Here is a 20,194-nt window from a genome sequence, read left to right as displayed (position 1 = left end):
GTGCCCGAGATGTGGAGACAGCGATGTTGATAACAATCAGCCATCACTAAATGCAGTGTACTAAAACGCATTAGACTCCTAGCCATGTGGATATGGCCATCTTTCCCTGTGGCCTGTAATAACACCAATCATTGATGTTTGGGTCTCACACAGATTCCCATCAGTGATATCCTGACCTCTGAGCGCTAAGAGAGAACACACTGAGACTGTATGAGTCAGCTTCAACCCACTGAGTTATCATTTATCAGTCTTATTGATCATCACAGTACAGCACATGTTTGTGTATGCTGGTTTCAGATAAGGTGCAATGTTTAGTAAAGAGTTTTTCGCCCATTAGGTTCCTGTTTTATCTCAGGGTTAATATAGCATTCCTCTGGGTTTATGGTCAGACTATGTCTGAAAGACAAGGTGAGAGAGTTGAAGGAAGAGAGAGAGAGAGAGGGTGTCTGTTCTACTTTTAACGCATTTGAAATCACCAGCACAATGGAAAGAGCTGGCATTAGTAAGGAATGGGCAGTACAGCGGCAAAGTAAATAGGATCTTCTGGCTGTCTCAGACCTGTGCTCTGTAGTCTCTGCAGCTAACGATTCCATCCACTGTAACCGAAGGCAATGTTTGCATTTTTGCTGTTCAGTCAAGTGTGGTACGGCATGAAGCATCAGTATTTCATTCAGGTCAGGGTCCAGTTCTAAGTTATTAGAACGCATCTCTCAGGGATGGCTCTAACATACAAAAAAAAAAAAAAAAAAAACATGTTAGTTTGTTTGTTCTGTACATTTTTTTTAAGAATGTATAATTACATTGCACACATTTCTTAATGCATATTCTTTGTATTTGTAATTTAAAATAAAAATTAATATAAAATATAAAACTATACAAAACTAAGAGAATTTAGAATTTAAACTTAAAACTAAGAATTTGTACTTTGCTTATTTGAAAATGCAAGTAATGCTTGCACATGCAGATATCACTATTCAGAAGTTCAAAAGGACACACATCACCATAAAATACCATAAATGTGGTCCTAGATAAATTTATAGAAATATACAAAATTATACACATTATATTATATATTTATACATTTTATAACAATAATATAAAAAGTTCATATCACTCATAAATTTATATAGAACATTTTGACATTTTCATATATCATATTTTTAATAATATTAAATACGTTTTTAATATGACTTTCCAAGACAAGAAGAGAAGTTTAATTGCTTAGTAAACAAACACCTCACCTCTTCTCAAAAAGCTGCATATCTGTGGCAAAAATGTGTGAGTTGAATGTGCTGAAAATTATACATAGGGTTAGGGGTTTATTGAAGTCCCTAACTATCAGTAAGAACTAGGAATATTGATGCTTGCCGTAACAAACAGCACTAAAAAATGTATAGGCTTGCTTGGACTCCAGGAGCAGGATTGAGAAGTGCTGCTGGTATGATTTTTAAATTGGATAGTCCTTTTCTCAAAATAACACACAATCCATTTAACAAAAACACAGCCAAGTGTTGCACAGCTTTAATTCCTGAGCAGAGGAAAAAACACATATTGAGGTAAGCATGTTTTTTTTTTTTTGGTGTTCCAGTGCAGAATTCAAGGAAACGTGCCAATTGTGCAATAAGCACAGCATGTGCTGTGTAGGTGCGTGTGCATGTCGCATGGGGATTTAGAAGGCAGTGATCCTAAACCACCACATCCTCTGGATTTCTCTGTCATTCTGCCATACATATGGTGAAACAAGATTGTGCAGCCATGCATGGGTATTCTGTATATTCAAGTGGCAAAGGCTGCAACTCAGGTTCACATTCACTTTCTACACCACATATCTGTCACTTTGACTGAATGTGAACAGGCACTATTAATCTAGAGAACCCTACAAGACTCCCTCATTAAAACCACTCCTCTTTTGTAATTCATTGAGTTGACAATGTTGGAAAACTGCCTTAGTGAGAGCCCTGTGCAAGGCCTGGTTTATTAGATTGCAGTAAATTGTTGCACCTTTAATCTGGCAGGAATATGGAGCTGTAGGGAACCGCAGGTGGGGGTCTTAAGAATGTACCCCACGAGGGGATATTTACAGTCCTAATCCTAGATGAGAAAGACATGTCTTCCAACATAAAGGTGACGCATTGTATTAGTAAGCTCAGACCGAATCTGAATGAGGGCATGTGGGCGATTTGGTACACAGCACAGGTGCATTTGTTGCTGCCATAAAGCAATCTGCCCTTTTCGCGGAATTTCATACTCGCTCGCAGAACTGACGTTTGGCGGAAGCGTGGGAAAGAAACGTCAGTGTACCATTAGAATGAGTTTGAAAATGGAGTAATGGTATAAGTTTCCACAATAACCTTACACACTTCTATGGCGGCTGCAATACACTTTTACAGTCTGAAATGTGGTGCTGCCATCTAGTGGTCAGTAGCCTGGGTGTATGTGAATTCCTAAGTCACTTACATTACAAGAGCCTTTGATTTCTCATTTGAATTTAAATAAAAAAACTATTCTGTCAAGCAGAAGCCATTAGAAATGACCAAGAACAGCTAAAGACATGAGATCATGATACAGACATTAACATTTTTATTGTGAGAAACATGAACATTATTCATTCTATCGAGAGCTCTCAAGTCACAGTCTCCCATGATCCTTAGTAGATGATCATCTGCTCAACTTACATTTTACAAATTACATATACAACATCTTTTTTACGCTAGTACAGAAAACACTCATCCTCACACTCAATGTTAAGATCATTTTTATACTTTGTAGCATGTTCAATTCAAGTTTAGGTTTGTTTTCCCTGCCACATATTATGTGGACTTTAAGGCAGAGCTTCAGAAAGAATGATCTTTTGCCCAATCACATAAGACTGAAATGAGGAAGGTTATTCAAGAACACGATTGTCTGAATATGGAGTAAAATAATGGTAATGTAGGCCACCTGCACCACACCTCCAACGCAAAATTCAATTATTATTTACCTTAACTATTAAATATACTCATTTTATTCTCCTGTTATCAAATTATAGACTTTACCATACTAGATTTACATAATCTATCGAAGAATATCCTTTGGACTGGACTTGTGAGACATGTTTTTAAATGCTTTGGAGGGAATTTTCACAGTTGTAAATCTGTATTTTCAGTAACAATGAAAGATTCAATATGAAAAGCATGTTTTAAAGGGAAGCATCATAAATAGAATCTGCATACAAAACAATGAGAGACATTTCATCACAATTGTTACTTACTGCTTTGATACTATAAACCCTGCATTTCAAGCACCGTAATGCACTTGTGTACCACAAATGTACTGTAAACACTATTTCTACAAGCCTTTTGATCATGGTAGCCCACTACATGCATTATATGCTTTTGAGAAGTCAGCATGTTACCATGACTTTTCACTACAAACAGTAGATCACACATGAACTCACTTCTGTTGTCTGTTTACTCTGCTGTCAGGTTAACAAGTGATTTGAAGAATCGTCTAAACCTCTGATCCTTTAACCCAATGCAATACAAAAAAGCTGACTAATTTCATAATACAGGACTTTCTTGATTGTTTTTCCAACTTAGCAAAACCACATATTCAGTTTCTGACGTATAACCCTTATATTTTATAATCTACACATGATTCATGTCATCTTATCACCTTACTGTCTTATAAGTTCACTTTAAATGACTGTACTGTCAGGTGATTTCTTACTACTTTCCTTCAAAGGTCATATGCACGCTAAGAGATATGTGTGATATGTATGACTTAAGTTTCTTTATTGCAATATTGAAACCAATAAAGCAGCCAATGCATTTTTAAAGAGGGTTGCAAAGGAAATTATGATCATAAATATGAAGGATGTTTGCGTGCATTTTCTCTATTCCTGACTAGAATTTTAGTATGCTCGTTCTAATCACCAACTCAAAATCTTTCTCACCATTCAAGATGCCATTTAGTTCTCCAACCTTTCTCTCGAGTTATTAAGGCCCAAAGAGCATTTCACTCCCATGTCTATCTGTGGTTACACCCTACAGTGTTTTCTCTTGGGATGTTCATTACTCACTGCACAAACACAAAGGCCAGCCAAACTCCAGCGGTGTGCTTTACTGTTCATATGATCTCTGGCATCCAACTGGAACAGATTTTAATGTTTCTGGGCACATGTAAAAGCATTTAGGCTAAATGTATTTCAAGATAATCGTATATATATGGCTTCCCTGCAGTCTTGGGTATTTCTCCAGGGTTGCTGGCGGGGAGGAAAAAAGGCGGTTTTGAAACAATTTTGGCACTTTTCTCACAGTCACTGTGACATTATTACAGCATACAAAAAATAATAATAATTAAGGCAGCATGAAATGATCCCTGACAGATACATATCTTAGGTTATATGCAGTAGTTAATCATGAGAAGAAATCTTTTGTGCTTTTCAAAAGTGTTAGAAGGGACTCTGGGCTCTATTTGAGCAGCTTTGATGATATTGCTTGAGGAAAAAGTTGTTGATCAATTTTAAATTTTATTGTGGATTTATATTAATAACAGGCTAAATGAAAGTATGGATGGCTCATAGATTGATTATTGTCACATTTATGTAAAATTCACTTATATGAATCTGAATCTGTTCATCATCAATTTAAGAAGGTTTCACATCGACATCAAACTGGATTGTCAAAGTGGAATCTTCTCATTAATGTTCTGATGCATAAGAGCAATTTTCCTTGACTCACATTAGACCTACAGTATTCACATAAAAACTACATAGTTTCATCCTTATATCAATTTTGTAACGATTCTTGTTTCTGAGTAAATATAGCCTATGTATGCTGTTATTCAATATCCTAAAAGCCAATTATTTGTTCACTGTAGGTGGCTCAAACAGGAAAAGGAATAAAACAAAGTCTCCTGACTGTAAATCAGTTGCCAAGGCTACTTCATTCATTCATCTGAGCTCATACAGGTTCTCTCTTTATATTTGGAAAGTTTATCAAAACATGTAACACCTACAATTAGTAGCACAATCCAATGCCTAGTGCATTTCACACAGACAAGCTCAAATGGTTTAGCAACTGAATCTTTCTATCCAAGAATCGCATTTTCCAGTGGCAGCAGACCAGATTCATATGGGCAGGATACTAAAAGATCTCCTGCTCACCATCTCCATAATTCTCTCAAATGTCATCACTATTAATGTGCAAGAGTGAGAGGGAGAGAGATACATAAAAGTGTACAAAATCTAGATCTATCACACTTTCTTTCCAATGCTCGGAGCAAGAATTTAAGTAAATTGCCCAGATCTGGAATGACACACACTCAGAAAATGCTTATCATTCAGTTCAACCAAAGTGCCCTTTTCTTATGATTACACTGCTAAAACATTCCCATAAAGACAAAAAAAATAAATATTGGCCACAATGCCATCTAATCCACACCCCATCTAGAGAGTAAAAAAAAAAAGGAGGATTTTTTAAGTTGAAACTTCAACTGTTCTTTCCTCACACTGTCTTGTACACTTATCATATTAGAGCTCACTGCCCTGGAAGTGAATATCATGTTTCTAGACTGCAGGACAAAGAAAACTGACTTTATGACATTCATTGGACAGTAGAAAGAAAAACAATCAACCTGGATGACTGACAAACAATCAGATGATATTCATGAAGTAAATGAGAACAGTCTTAATTGTCAAAAAGCTCTGTAGTGCTATTAAAGACTCCACATCATGCAATCACAGACAAACTGATTGGAAAACACTATGACACCAGGAATATACCTATACCTATCACAACTGGAAAAGCCTTTAAATAATGTTACGACTTCAAAATCACTCACCATTATTGTACAGATAGTAAAATCCATTCAAATAGCTGATACAACTGACTTGAACGTGTCTGTAGAAAAGCATTTCAGCTTTAATAAAAGGTAAAAGCCTTTCTGAAACTTATTTGTTACTGTATCTGTATGGTAAAGTAAGTGATTCTCACTTTAACAGCATTATTTATCAATGTGTCAGGGCAGTCCAGCTTAATGAACATACAGAGTAGAATATTTGCTCCTGACATCTTCACATTTGTGTGCTATGAAGCTATGAGTCACATTGCTTTGCACAACATACAGTACCACACATTTAACACAAGTATTTTCCGAAGAAAACCACTTGAAATGTTTTTGATGAGTTTTCAGACACAATTTATACTTAACAATATACTTGATGAAAGTATATTGTTCAATAAACATATCCAGAGAGGTTTTGGATGAGACAGAGTGTGGTTTTTGTGTTAGACATGGAGTCGCAAGCAAATAATAAAATAAAATAAAAAGTCATTTAATAATGATATTTAGCACAAGGCTACCCGCTCTGTCGTATTTGTGCTCTCTCTGCAGATTTCCATCTTCAGTTTAAATATGGTTAAACAGCTTTCATGGTGAAGTATGACATAAATGTTAACCATGCTACAGTGCATGCAGGCCAGTGTATTTTGCCAGTAGTTTATAAATATGTGCATAATTACTGGAAATGCCTACATACCTTCACCAAACCTAACAACAGAAAAAAGAATGGAAGAAAACAGGCCACATAAACTACAAATTTTTAGAATCGTAGACATTCAAAGAGCATGTAAACCTAGTCTCTGAAGTGATCTGTTGATTAGAAGGCAGTGTAAACCAAAGCAGTGCATCAATCCCACTGCAAACATTTTTTTTTTATAATCTAAATGACAAAGTATGGAAGCATACATATCGAATGTCTGGCAACCAGCTATCACACAGTAAATATAATTCTCTTATTATGCTGTGATCACTTAGTAAAAAAAAGGAAGTAGGAAGCAGGCACTAAAACTTTTCTTCTGTTACACTCAAGTTAAACTGCATGTGTGCCTATATTCACAATGTTGTTGCTCTTAGTAACACCAGTAAATATTAAAGGTAGCACAACAGATTAATACACAGATCGAGGGTTTAAAACCAGTCACATGATTGTAATTTACATCTTTTGTATGAAGGTGTGTGTGCAGCCTTACTGCACAGTTTGGTATAAGTAACCTCTCTTATAGGCACTCAGTGGATAAAACGTAGTGACCACAAACTTGCCATCAAACGTTCGGCCTGTCAGCAGTCTCTGGGCTTCTTTGGAGTCTCCAGCATTTGCATACTCCACAAACACCTGCCAAGACAAGACGAATGATGAATATTCAGAACCGGAGAAAGAATACAGCGCATTACACGCTGAATTATTGTCTTTCTATCCACTAGGAGGTGGAATTGACTCCTGCTGCACTATTTTGCTGCTTCTGGATCAACCACATCATAAGAAAAATACATTATTTTTTGTGAGCTTCCAAACAGGATTTTCATTTAATTATATTAATATAGTATTTAAAACATATACACACACACATATATACAGGTGCTGGTCATATAATTAGAATATCATCAAAAAGTTGATTTATTTCACTAATTCCATTCAAAAAGTGAAACTTGTATATTATATTTATTAATTACACACATACTGATATATTTCAAATGTTTATTTCTTTTAATTTTGATGTTTATAACTGCCAACTAAGGAAAATCCCAAATTCAGTATCTCAGAAAATTAGAATATTGTGAAAAGGTTCAATATTGAAGACACCTGGTGCCACACTCTAATCAGTTAATTAACTCAAAACACCTGCAAAACCTTTAAATGGTCTCTCAGTCTAGTTCTGTAGGTTACACAATCATGGGGAAGACTGCTGAATTGACAGTTGTCCAAAAGACGACCATTGACACCTTGCACAAGGAAGGCAAGACACAAAAGGTCATTGCAAAAGAGGCTGGCTGTTCACAGAGCTCTGTGTCCAAGCACATTAATAGAGAGGCGAAGGGAAGGAAAAGATGTGGTAGAAAAAAAGTGTACAAGCAATAGGGATAACTGCACCCTGGAGAGGACTGTGAAACAAAATCCATTCAAAAATGTGGGGGAGATTCACAAAGAGTGGACTGCAGCTGGAGTAAGTGCTTCAAGAACCACTACACAAAGATGCATGCAAGACATGGGTTTCAGCTGTTGTATTCCTTGTGTCAAGCCACCCTTGAACAACAGACAGCGTCAGAAGCGTCTCGCTTCAAAAAGGACTGGACTGCTGCTGAGTAGTCCAAAGTTATGTGCTCTGATGAAAGTAAATTTTGCATTTCTTTTGGATATCAGGGTCCCAGAGTCTGGAGAGGAGAGGCACACAATCCACGTTTCTTAGGTCCAGTGTAAAGTTTCCACAGTCAGTGATGGTTTTCGATGCCATGTCATCTGCTGGTGTTGGTCCACTGTGTTTTCTGAGGTCCAAGGTCAACGCAGCCGTATACCAGGAAGTTTTAGAGCACTTCATGCTTCCTGCTGCTGACCAACTTTATGGAGATGCAGATTTCATTTTCCAACAGGACTTGGCCCCAGCACACAGTGCCAAAGCTACCAGTACCTGGTTTAAGGACCATGGTATCCCTGTTCTTAATTGGCCAGCAAACTCACCTGACCTTAACCCCATAGAAAATCTATGGGGTATTGTGAAGAGGAAGATGCGATATGCCAGACCCAAGAATGCAGAAGAGCTGAAGGCCACTATCAGAGCAACCTGGGCTCTCATAACACCTGAGCAGTGCCACAGACTGATCGACTCCATGCCACGCTGCATTGCTGCAGTAATTCAGGCAAAAGGAGCCCCAACTAAGTATCGAGTGCTGTACATGCTCATACTTTTCATTTTTATACTTTTTAGTTGGCCAAGATTTCTAAAAATAATTTGTTAGTATTGGTCTTAATTTATATTCTAATTTTCTGAGATACTAAATTTGGGATTTTCCTTAGTTGTCAGTTATAATCATAAAAATTAAAAGAAATAAACATTTGAAATATATCAGTCTGTGTGTAATGAATGAATATAATATACAAGTTTCACTTTTTGAATGAAATTAATGAAATAAATCAACTTTTTGATGATATTCTAATTATATGACCAGCACCTGTATATATATATAATTGAGTGGTACAATAAAAGAATAAGTCTTTTTATTCCATTCTCTTGACAACATACATACAGTGTGACCAGTGTTGTCTAATTAAAAAAAGAATGAACTCTTATGAGTTTCTTTATATGAATTTGTCAAAAAGACTCACTAGTTATCGGTCTGAATCAATTTAATGAATACATCACAGAATGAGCCCACTTAATTTGGCTGAATTTTTCCCAAATTAACATCAGGCTCACATAATGAACTGCAAGTTATCATTACTTTTAATCATGTCAACCTTTCAAATAAACCAGAAATTGTTATTGTCAGAGTTCCCGCATTTTTGGAACAATACATTTCCATGGCTTTGAGCCGTTTGTAGTTACTAGATAAGGATATGTTTATAGAGATTAACATAAAACACTTTCTATACAATTAAATTTTATGTCTCCTTTATTTTACCAGAATAGCACCACTGGGATATAAAATCTCTTCTTCCAATTATTAGGTGAAGAGAATATCTAGAATAATTCACATTCACTACTGAAATTCCATTTTCCACACCTGTCCCTTGCCAGGATTCTCTTTTGGGATCAGTAACGATACAACCGTGCCATACTTCTGACATTCTTCTTTCATGTCCTCTATTATATCTAAGAAGACCAAGAAATAAATGTGACTTTGAGATCTACTAAATAAATAAACCACAGAGAAAATATATTTACTATAAAGGAAATGTAAAGACAAAGACTCACCTTCATACTCATCCTCATTATACAGGTGGTTGTCGTCTATTACGTTTAGAAGTCTCAAGACAGGTGTAGGCAAAAGAACCAAATCTTCAATATGAGGTGCTAAAACCCAAAGCAGTTCCTCACTCACACAGTGTTACACCAAACTGGGCGATGCAGACAATGTTTAAGTCATACAAACCAAAGGGAATGCTGAAGAAAGGGTTGATTAATGCTGACTCAGCTGTGCTTCTCAGTTTAGGGTCATTGTGAAGCATACTGGAAATGTACAGACATATATTACTTGTTTTAATTATGTCTAAAGAACACACTAGTACACCGCTTAGATTACTTCCTACCTTTTGATCAGATCTCTCAAATGAAAAACAGGGATAGCCGGGTAAACCACAGCATTGCTTGAAAAGATATGGTCTACTATTGCAGAACTGTTATCCTGTAGAGACACAACACAAGGCCAAAATAACATGAGGAACAGTTACTCAGAGAAAATGTTGACGCAAATTGTTATTACACTAAATAACATTTAAGATTTAAGTTCAAATTCAGGAGTACAGCTTCACAGCTGCTTGGGCATCAGCTGACCTTCCATTCCTGAGACCTCACAGTTTCCTTCAGTTTGATTCCTGAGAACATCTCTAGAAGAATGATTCCCAGACTCCACAGGTCCACAGCAGTTGTGCAGCCAGAGTCACTCTCTAGACCTGCCTGGGCCAGTGAGTTCTGCAGCTCGGCTTCAGGTGCCCGGTAACCATCTGTCTGGATGTACTTCACATCCTGTAAGGAACAGACAAGAACCCTTAGTCAGAAAAGACAAGAAGCTCACTTCCAACCTGTATCTGAATACTGAAGAACATTAATACTACACTACCATTTAAAAGTTTGAGGTCAGCAAGTTTTTATTTTTTAAAGAAACTCTACATTAAATTGAATTCTCTACTTTAAATAAATGATAACTTTTTATTCCTAAAGGACTCCTTAAAAATGTATCACAGTTTCCACATAAACATGAGCTTTCAACATGTTTTCTTAAGCACCAAATCAGCATATTATAATGATTGTTAAGGATCATGAAACACTGCTGGAAATTCAGCTTTGACATCACAGGAATAAAATACTTATATATATAAGAAATTAAACAGTTATTTTAAATTCAAAAATCACATTATTACGGTTTTACTGTATTTTGATCTAATATATGAAGACTTGGTAAGCATGAAAGAAATTATACCGACCTCAAATTTTTTGACCAGCAGTCTATGCTTGTGTATGTAAATAAATTCAGACAAAAAATTATAGGGTGTCTCAGGAAAACCATATCAACTCCTCACCTGGTGTCCCTCTTTAAAGCTAAGGCCGAAGTCAATGAGCTTAAAGCACTCGTCATCAGCGCTCCAGAGAATGTTGCGGGGCTTGAGGTCAGCATGTACGTAACCTCCCCTGTGCAGGAAGCTAAGGGCCTCCAAAACATCACGGGCACAGTGCTGAATCAACCACATGGAATGCCCCTGATTACTCACTCTGACCAGCAATTCTGACACACTCACATCCAAAAGCTCCAACAAAAGGCAATGAGTGGCCACACCAAATGGGTTGTGATTGGTGAACATTCCATACAGCGTCACTAGAGAGACATAAGAATAAACACCAGACAAGAGAGAAAATACAAACGTTACCCAACGAAAATACCAACGTTACAATGCTGGAACAGCAGTTGGATCTCCAGGAATTATGATCACTATATTAAATTGAGCAGCAATTTTACATTTGCAATGCCAGTGTACTTCTGAATTCTTTCTAGATTAAACAGAATCAAAATAATGACATTTTGCATGATTTTAATACCAATTAAATGACACATAGAGCTGTTTAAATCATTGGTTCTCAACTCTTTTGACCACAAGGCCCCCCTTGTCCAAGTGAATATTAAAAGGACCCAATATCTAAGCTGATTTGTACCTTTACTGATGTTATTTTGTAATTAAAATAAAGTTAACATTTTACGTTGTACATCTCTCTTTTTTAGTATTTTAATTAAAATTATGCTAATAGAACAAAATTGTAAATAATTTTAAGTCTTATTGGGGCCCCAAGAAAGTTTGCAGAGTGGTCCCTGGCCCCCCCGGTTGAGAAGCACTGGTTTAAATCTATGTTTGTTAGCTTGTCTTGACCCCTGTATGGTTTACCTATATTTTTATGTCCCTGAATCTTCTCCAGCACAGAGCTTTCCTTGAGGTACCCGTAATCTCCACCCTGTGCGTCCACCTGAAACTCCTTCACTGCAGAACTCGCCCGGCCGGAGTTCACCCGGTACACCGAGGCCGAGACGCCCTGCCCCAGACGAGCCTGCACGCTCCAGATCTTTCCGTAAATCTCAAATACCACCGGGCTTGTCTTCTGATCCACGGCGTCTGGTGTCACCGCCATCGCCGGTGTGCTGACATTTGGATTGGACATTTTTGTATTGGAGCCAGAACTACAAGCCATGAGTAATATCAGTAATAATCGGAGTTAAATACTATCAGGTTTATAATAAGTAGTGTATGCTCCATTAGTTGCCCTTTGCAGAAACTTTTTTTTTTTTGCTAAAGTGATCTTTGCATAGTGCTTTCCTGCAAGCCAAGTTTACAGCTAACTACCAACTGCTGACGAACATGGATTCAAATGCCATATTTTAACGCAAACGCACAAATTGGTGCGAAGTGCCGCACCATAGTAGCTGGCGCCTCAAAGACACCGCGGATCCATGAAACCCAGTTTTGGACCGAGCTGACAAAGTCCTGCCACTGTTTTGGTGGCCATGATACCGGAAATGACGACATTGTAATTTAAAGTGGAGTTTTCTACAGTGAGGCAAAGTATAATTATAATCTGTAAATTAATCAGTATTTTTAATTAATTAAATATTCCCAAAAAATATTTAATTATTATTTTGACTATTGTTACACTTGGCTCTCCAGAATGTGCCTTCAAAATTAAAACTCCAACAGAAAAAAGTAGGTTATTCACTCCAGGTATTGGGCAATTTCTGAACAGACTAAAAGAATAAAGTCTAATAATTCTGCTGCGCTTTTATTTCTTGTCCAGCAAGTCCCGCGCTTGACCTGAAATCTGTTGGCTATGACTATATGAATGACAGCTCGTCTGTCTATTCACGGACTGCATTGTGGCAGTTAGACCCGCCCATTCGTCCGAAGGAGGTGGGGTTTGCCGGAACATGAGTGTGGAAAAGTAGCGCGGTTTTGGTGTTTCCGTGTTTGTCGTGCCACGTCAGTCTGACGGATGTCGGAGGAGGATCTCGGACAGTGAAGGCGGATCTCTCAGGAGATGTAACCGTGTCTTTAGTGTCACTGATGAGAGGGAAGTATTAAGTGTTCAGCAGCTCCTCGAAAGGTAAGAATATTATGATGTTGTTAATTCTACCATCACAAAACATTTCTCAAGGTTTGGTGCCGCGGAGAGCTGTACTGTTGTCAAGAAGGCGGTCTATCGACTTGAGTTTGTGGGCAAATGTGGGCTAGTTATGGGTAATTCTAGATGCTATAATATTTCTTTTTATGAATGACTATGACAAATATTGATATCTTATTTTTAATAAACCAGGTGTTTTCATTCATTGTTGTTGAACAACAGGCACAAGACGTATTTAAAAAATAATTAATGAGCAGGTGTGATCTTTAATCAGGAGTGTCAGACTTTTATCAAACTTGATTACTGTTCAGTAGGCTTTCAGATGGCCAGTAATAGTTTATATTGTGCTCCAGCCAATCAAAAATTATGATCTTTGAGTAAAGGTAAAGATCACACACACCTGACCTTAGACTTAGTTTCCCTCGAGTTTATTTGACTGAGCACGTACACAGAGTAGTTATCAATTTATGGGCGGGATAAGACGGGTAGATCTGCCAGGAGTTTGTAAGGCTCTTAGATAATCAGTGTCACTTTGTTTCCACCTCCGTTCCATCACTGACAGATTCAGATCTAAACGAGAGACCATGGACACCAGCAAACTGGCTGAGAGACTCAATGAAGCCGGGCAGTCTCATGTCCTCCAGTTTTGGGACCAGCTAAGCCCTGAGGAACAAGCTGAGATGATTGTTGACTTGGAGAGCATGAACTTCATGGAGATCAATAACTTCTTTAAAACTGCCATGAAGACATCTGGGCAGAACTCGCAGGAGAAGGTGGACACCAGGATGGAGCCGGTGCCCCGAGAAGTTTTGGGAAGTGTAACCCGCGATCGTGAATGTCTCAAAGAATGGGAAGAAGAGGGTGAGTTCAGATATTGTTTCATAGGACTCCATCTCACACAGTATTTTGCCTTACCTAAAAGAAACCACCTAAGGTTCTTTGCTTGTTTAAGTGGGTTTCTCAACCTAGCCAAGTTGGAGTTTAGCTGGTCAGCAAGTTGGTTTCCCAGTCTGACCAAGTGGACAGACAGAGGAATTTATGCACAATGACATTTTAAACAATTGCAAAAGCATAACAGATTATGTTTCATTTAATAATATAACCCAAATGTGATAGTAATTCTTATACGTTTTTCTTGACCAGAAACAAACGTTGCTAAGAAATATTGCACAACAAAACACAATGAGTAATGCAATGTCTTCTCCTCCTAAATGGACCCCAGAGAACCATCCTTAGACAAATCATGACCCCCAAGAGATCAGCAACTCAGGATTTCTTTCCAGAGTCTGTCTAAAGCCACTCTGTTATTTAAAAAACATAACAATAGGTTTCAAATTTGAATAAACATTGTTTTGTCCCAGTACTCCATTTTGGGCGAGGATGCTTCAAAACGGACTGAAAACATCTGGTTCTGGTTAGATTTGATGTAATTGCTTTACCGAAGTCATGCTGAGCTCATTCAGCATCACATCATCTTTAATCAGACTATATTACTATGATACCCAATGATTTTTACGTGTCATCTTTGTTCAGTTCATTTTTCAAAATACTTTAATAAGATTTTTTTAATACTTCATTTTTTTAACTCACATAAAAGTCATATCTCAGCATATTAAAGGCTGTGTGTGGGTGATGTAACATCAACCATAACAGTAATTTATGTTAGATAAAGCAGGCCTCATAAAAGTTAATGGTATTTGCCATTGTTATCTGCAGATAATTAAACACAAACTGTTGCTTAAGAATTCAGACAATTTATACCCACAGCATCCATGACTTTTCTCAGCGTTGTTGAGTAAGTTTCCTTTGTACATTATGTGGCATATTTCACATTAAGGACTCGTGTAATGGGAGCAGTGATACATTCCTTGAATTGTGTGACATAGTTAGTATTTACATCTGTTTGCTAAAGTGACCTAACCTCCCATCATTCCACAGGCCTGCGTTGTATATCAGAAAACAAAGTGGCAGTTCTTCTATTGGCTGGAGGTCAAGGGACACGGTTGGGTGTATCATATCCAAAAGGCATGTATGATGTGGGCCTCCCCTCTCGCAAAACCCTCTTTCAGATCCAGGCTGAACGCATCAGAAAACTGGAACAGCTTGCTGAAAAACTGCACTCAAGGAAGTGCTGTATTCCATGGTAAGGTGATCATTAAGCATAATTTTACTATATTCTGTTACAGTGCACTTACAGTTGAATTCCCAAGGAAGTAGTTTGAGTCAATGATTGTTGAATCTAATTACTTGGATTACCAGACTTGTCTTGATCTTGAGGAAGTTTCTCCCCACTTGCCATAATGCAAGTGACCTCGTTACATGGTTTAGTCAGTGTGAAATCGGGCTGACATAACACCAGCATGTCGTCCTCCTGAGCAGCTAGGTCAGACCTCAAGAGAAAAATAATTTTTAGAGCCAATCTCTACCCATTAGAATTGACCTCTGATACATGACGCATGATGCCCTAATGATCAGCTCTAATCTTAGCTCATTATTTAAAGACAGCTGATAATACTGTGCCACTGTGTGTGTGTGTGTGTGTGTGTGTGTGTGTGTGTGTGTGTGTGTTTGTTTGTTTAGAAGAAATTAATGTAATAAGTTAAACAAAAGTGACACTAAAAACTTTATTTATAAAATTCTGTTTCAAATAAATGTTGTTCTATTGAACTTTGTATTCATGAAAGCATCCTAAAAATGATGTATCAATATAAAGCAGCACAACTATTTTCAACTGTAATAAAAAAATGTTTCTTGAGCACCAAATCAGCATATTAAAAATGATTTCTAATCATATGACACTGAAGACTGGAGTAGTGGCTGCTGAAAGTTCAGCTTTGCAACCACAGGAATAAATTACATTTTAAAATCTTAAAATAGATCAAATAAATGCAGCCTTGGTGAGCAAGACTCCTTAAAAAAATAATAGATTTTTTTTAAACTTTAGTGTACATTAAGCTAAGATTCTGTCAAGAGATTGGTCTCGCAATGACATGATCAATGTTTTGATTAATCAGGTACATTATGACAAGTGGCAGAACAATGGACATGACCAAAGAGTTCTTCATACGACACAAATACTTCGGCCTGAAGGAAGAGAATGTGTTTTTCTTTCAGCAAGGCATGCTTCCCGCTGTGGACTTTAATGGGAAAATTATTCTAGAGGGCAAAGGCAAACTGGCCATGGCACCAGGTAAGTTTAGCAAGGTTCATATCTCTAGTTCAGGGGTGCCAAACTCAATTTCTGGAGAGCCGCACCCCTGCAGACTTTTGTTCCAACCCTGCATCAACACACATACCATGTAGTTTTTTAAATAAGCTTGAAGGTCTTGATTAGCTGGATCAGGTGTGTTTAATTAGGGTTGGAGCTAAACTCTGCAGGGCTCCGGTCCTCCAGGAATTGAGTTTGTCATGCCTGCCCTAGTTGTATAGACAACTTCAAGCAACCTCACATACGAGGTATTACTGTAAAACATGTATAGCATGTTGCTGAACGAAACATTAAAGCCTCTTCAAGTAATCTGAACCAAAGACCTTACTTTACTCGTTAATCAAAAAAGACTTTTCTAAAAACCCATCAGAAATTTCCCAAGGAAACTCCAGGTTAAGTAGGCTTACAGTTAACCAACAACGTGATACAAAAGCTTGCTAAGATTCATAATTAGAAATACTCAAGTGAATATTCAGCACTTGTATGTTTTCCATTAATATTCAGATGGAAATGGGGGTCTGTACAGAGCTCTGGGGACACAGAACATTGTGAAGGACATGGAGATGAGAGGAATCTCCTGCATCCATGTCTACTGTGTAGACAACATTCTTGTGAAAGTGGCTGACCCTGCTTTCATTGGTTTCTGTACACTGAAAGGAGCTGATTGTGGTGCAAAGGTCAGTCCTTAACATTCCCAGCCCTTCCCTTGCAGGTATTTCCTCTTTTATACATAATGCAAAAATCTTAATGCATATACAGTTCTATTACGAATTTGTTCATAAATCCACACACTTAACGGTTTATTATCATTAAGGTTGTGCACCGCTGATCAATGTTTTTTTAAAGTAATTTTTTTGTGTCTGTGTTTGGTCAATTCCCTGACAAGAAGTGCCTTGTCACATATTTCAAACAAAACTTATTTTGTTAGTCCACTAGATGGAGCAGCTAGGTATATACAGGAATTTACACTATTGTTTGGGGTCAATTTTTTTTTTAAAGGAATTAAGTGAAATTTTATTCAGCAAGGACTCATTCAATTAATCAAAACTGACAGTCACAACATAATATTACACAAGATTTCTATATCAAATAAATACTGTTCTTTTGAACTTTCTATTCATCAAAGAATCATGAAAGGGGGAAAAAAGGTGGTTTCCACAAAAATTCAGCACGGAATGTTTCTTGGACACCAAATTGGAATATTAGAAGCATTTCTGAAGGATCATGGCTGCTAAAAATGTAGGATTTTGCCATTACAGGAATAAATTACATTTATATTAAACTATATTAAAATAGTTATTGTAAATTGTAATAGTATTTCACAACACTACTGTTTTTACTGTATTTTTGATCAAATAAATAATAATAGTATAAAAAAAACTTACAGGCCACAAAGTTTTGATACTTTTTGATGATTGTTAAAATTAAAATGTTTTGATGGGACGCTGCGCTTAGCAAAAATTTTTTTTTTTTTTTTTTTTTTTTTTTTTTCTTTAGAGTGTAGTTTCAGGTAACTTGTTCACATATGTTTTTGCAGTCTGCAATCAACAACAGCAAGAAGGGGGAAAAAATACTTTTACAAGGAACAGTGGTTATTCTGAACATTTTAAATGGTCTCCAGTCAGGAGCTAAATTGCCTTTAAAACTCTTATATAACTAGCCTGGTGATGTAGGATACCAATTAATTTAGCCATTATTCTCAGTGTAGCCTGCCTCACAGTTTTTGATGTATTATAATGGTTATTATGATGCAGTGGAAAGGAAACCAGATTGCTAGCTTGAAGCTGCTATCATGCATTCCTGTTTACATGATCAGCAATGAAGATGTTTGTAACAATACAGATAACAATACAACATGCTAAATATATATCTGTGACTATTATTATAAAAAGGTTCACATTAGGTGTGTTCCTGTGAGCCATTTACGCAAGAGTGAAACTCAACATCTTTTTCTTGTGTGACCGGTTAGTGACGTAATGACTGTAGTATTTCAAGGAATCTGGAAGTGCTTGTTTCATAGACAAATGTTTCTGTCTTATCTATTTTTTGACAAAAGTGTTGTGCTCTGATTCGGATTCTTTCTTACTTAATGTTTTTTTTTTATGCTTAGTTGTTATTTCGAACAATTGGAAGTGAGGGATTGATTTTGTAATTCACAGTATGAAAAAGAAATGCCTTAAATGCATCCTTTGAGTCTCAAACTGAATCATTAGCATATGATATGTGATTCATGAAAGTATTAGCACGTGATATTTAGTTCAGACATTAAAACTCAACAGCTGGTTCTGAAAACTGAGCTCTCAGAAGCTGGTAGCAGTTAAACGGTTCCTGCGTGATGGGGATGATGGTAAGAAAATTTGGACCCACCCACCCCTCATCATTTCTGAAGCATGCATTTAAAGTGGTTTTAGCTCGAAGCCTCACTCCAGTGCTAACCCGTCATCAACCGAGAAGTTTGTAATTTGTTACTCAGATGAATGGAAAGGGTTTTCTGCTTTTGCCTCTTCTGTAATTTAGCACAGACCTCAGGCCCATTCAAACACAGCAGCTAGTTTAGTATTTACACAAAAATGACATTACAGTATTGGTAGATTTGTCTTTCAACCTAAATTCCTTTAAATGTTAAAAAGTCATCTTTAACAAATGGTTTTAGTCTTGGGCGCAATACTTCAAGTTGTGTATACAAGGTGTCGTATTGGACATACTAGATTAACTCATGGACATTTATTGATTGGTGTACCAGAAAACTTTTACATGCCCAGAAAATTTGTACAATTTATTTCAAAAGTAAATTTAAAGTTCTTTATTCATTTATTTATGTTTATTGCATTTTGTATTGTGTTCTACTATATTTCGAATGTAAAATCCTTGCCATGAAGCTGATGTGGCAATAAACTTAAATAAAACTGAAACTGGGCTTAGTACTTAGAGTTATGACAAATTGTCAGCTGACACGTGATACAATCTTTATGGCAATCGATAAACACGTACTAAATCAAATTTAATCATTAACAAAATTAATCATTTACAGGGTTTGTTACGGTAAATTGTTCTTGTTTTTTATATATCTATTGTGTAATCTTGGCCGATAGAAAAGAATCACCCCCCTTTAAAATAATCATATTTTGTTGCTTTGCAGGTTGAAATGAAGACGACACAGTTTTTTGTTTTACCGAGCTTTATTTACTCAGTGCAACTTATAACATCCAAGTAAAAGATATAACACCAACATAAAAAAAAAAACAAAAAAAACACGGAATCACTGAGTTGGAAAAAAGATCACATCCTTTTTGAAACACCTTTTGCTTTAATTACAGCCTTTAGTCTGTTGGGATGTAGCTCTAGTAACTTTGCACATCTAGACTTTGCAATATTTGCCCACTCTTCTTTTCAGAACTCAAGTTCGGTTAAATTTGATGCTGACTGTTTGTGGACTGCAGTCAAGTCATTCTACATATTTTCAATGGAGTTTAAGTCTGGGCTCTGACTAAGCCATGCAAAGACATTAACCTTTTTCTCCTTTAACCACTGTGAGGTCAGTTTTGCTGTGTGCTTTGGGTCATTGTCATGTTCCCATTGACAACTTTCTGGCAGAGGGCAGTAGATTTTTGACAAGAATTTGACAGTATTTTGCCTCATCTATTTTTCCTTCTATCCTGACAAGTGCTCCAGTCCCTGCTGCAGAGAAACTCCCCCAGAACAAGATATTATTACCTCTGTGCTTTACTGTAGGAATGCTGTTATTTGTGGAAGCCAAATAATTAAATTTTAGTCTCAGATTCTTCAAGGTGCGTTTTGGCCTTTCTTGAGGAGTTGCTTTTTTCTTGCAGCCCTCCCATACAAGCCACAC

The 20,194-nt window shown here is 36.9% G+C and overlaps 2 protein-coding genes across 4 annotated transcripts in view; one reads left to right on the top strand and one right to left on the bottom strand.

The window, feature by feature from the left end:
• Positions 1 to 211: 211 nt before the first annotated feature.
• LOC109091392 (serine/threonine-protein kinase Kist-like) lies at positions 212 to 12,560 on the bottom strand. Of its 2 annotated transcripts, XM_019105148.2 has the most exons (9): positions 11,912 to 12,560; positions 11,057 to 11,349; positions 10,311 to 10,502; positions 10,067 to 10,161; positions 9,910 to 9,986; positions 9,732 to 9,830; positions 9,541 to 9,629; positions 7,084 to 7,156; positions 212 to 722 (listed from the first exon to the last, which is right to left on the bottom strand). In XM_019105148.2, the coding sequence occupies exons 1-9, from the start codon at positions 12,210 to 12,212 to the stop codon at positions 697 to 699; spliced, it is 1,245 nt and encodes a 414-aa protein (XP_018960693.1). In that variant the 5' UTR covers positions 12,213 to 12,560; the 3' UTR covers positions 212 to 696. The 2 variants fall into 2 exon arrangements, with proteins under 2 accessions (XP_018960693.1, XP_018960691.1); XM_019105146.2 differs by lacking the exon at positions 212 to 722 and having other exon boundaries at positions 2,564 to 7,156.
• A 404-nt stretch (positions 12,561 to 12,964) lies between these two features.
• Positions 12,965 to 20,194, top strand: part of LOC109091041 (UDP-N-acetylhexosamine pyrophosphorylase-like) — a 13,440-nt gene continuing 6,210 nt past the window's right edge. For both annotated transcript variants that reach the window (XM_042758458.1, XM_042758456.1), the window contains exons 1-5: positions 12,965 to 13,118; positions 13,699 to 13,997; positions 15,075 to 15,279; positions 16,151 to 16,326; positions 16,849 to 17,021. In XM_042758458.1, coding sequence (XP_042614392.1) covers positions 13,721 to 13,997; positions 15,075 to 15,279; positions 16,151 to 16,326; positions 16,849 to 17,021 — 831 coding nt within the window. In that variant the 5' untranslated portion in view covers positions 12,965 to 13,118; positions 13,699 to 13,720. The remainder of the gene's footprint in view (positions 13,119 to 13,698; positions 13,998 to 15,074; positions 15,280 to 16,150; positions 16,327 to 16,848; positions 17,022 to 20,194) is intronic.

The sequence above is a fragment of the Cyprinus carpio genome, chromosome A6, assembly GCF_018340385.1.
Source record: "Cyprinus carpio isolate SPL01 chromosome A6, ASM1834038v1, whole genome shotgun sequence".
Classification (NCBI taxonomy): Eukaryota; Metazoa; Chordata; class Actinopteri; order Cypriniformes; family Cyprinidae; genus Cyprinus; species Cyprinus carpio.
The sequence above is the reverse complement of the archived record's forward strand: the minus strand, read 5'-3'. Positions and strand labels throughout refer to the sequence as shown.

Coding starts and splice junctions, on each gene's coding strand:
- LOC109091392 (XM_019105146.2), bottom strand. CDS start 12,212: ATGGCTTGTAGTTCTGGCTCCAATACAAAAATGTCCAATCCAAATGTC. Junction 10,162..10,310: donor TGAGGTCTCAGGAATGGAAG/GTCAGCTGATGC, acceptor GTGTCTCTACAG/GATAACAGTTCTGCAATAGT. Junction 9,831..9,909: donor TTTCTTCAGCATTCCCTTTG/GTTTGTATGACT, acceptor TTTGGGTTTTAG/CACCTCATATTGAAGATTTG.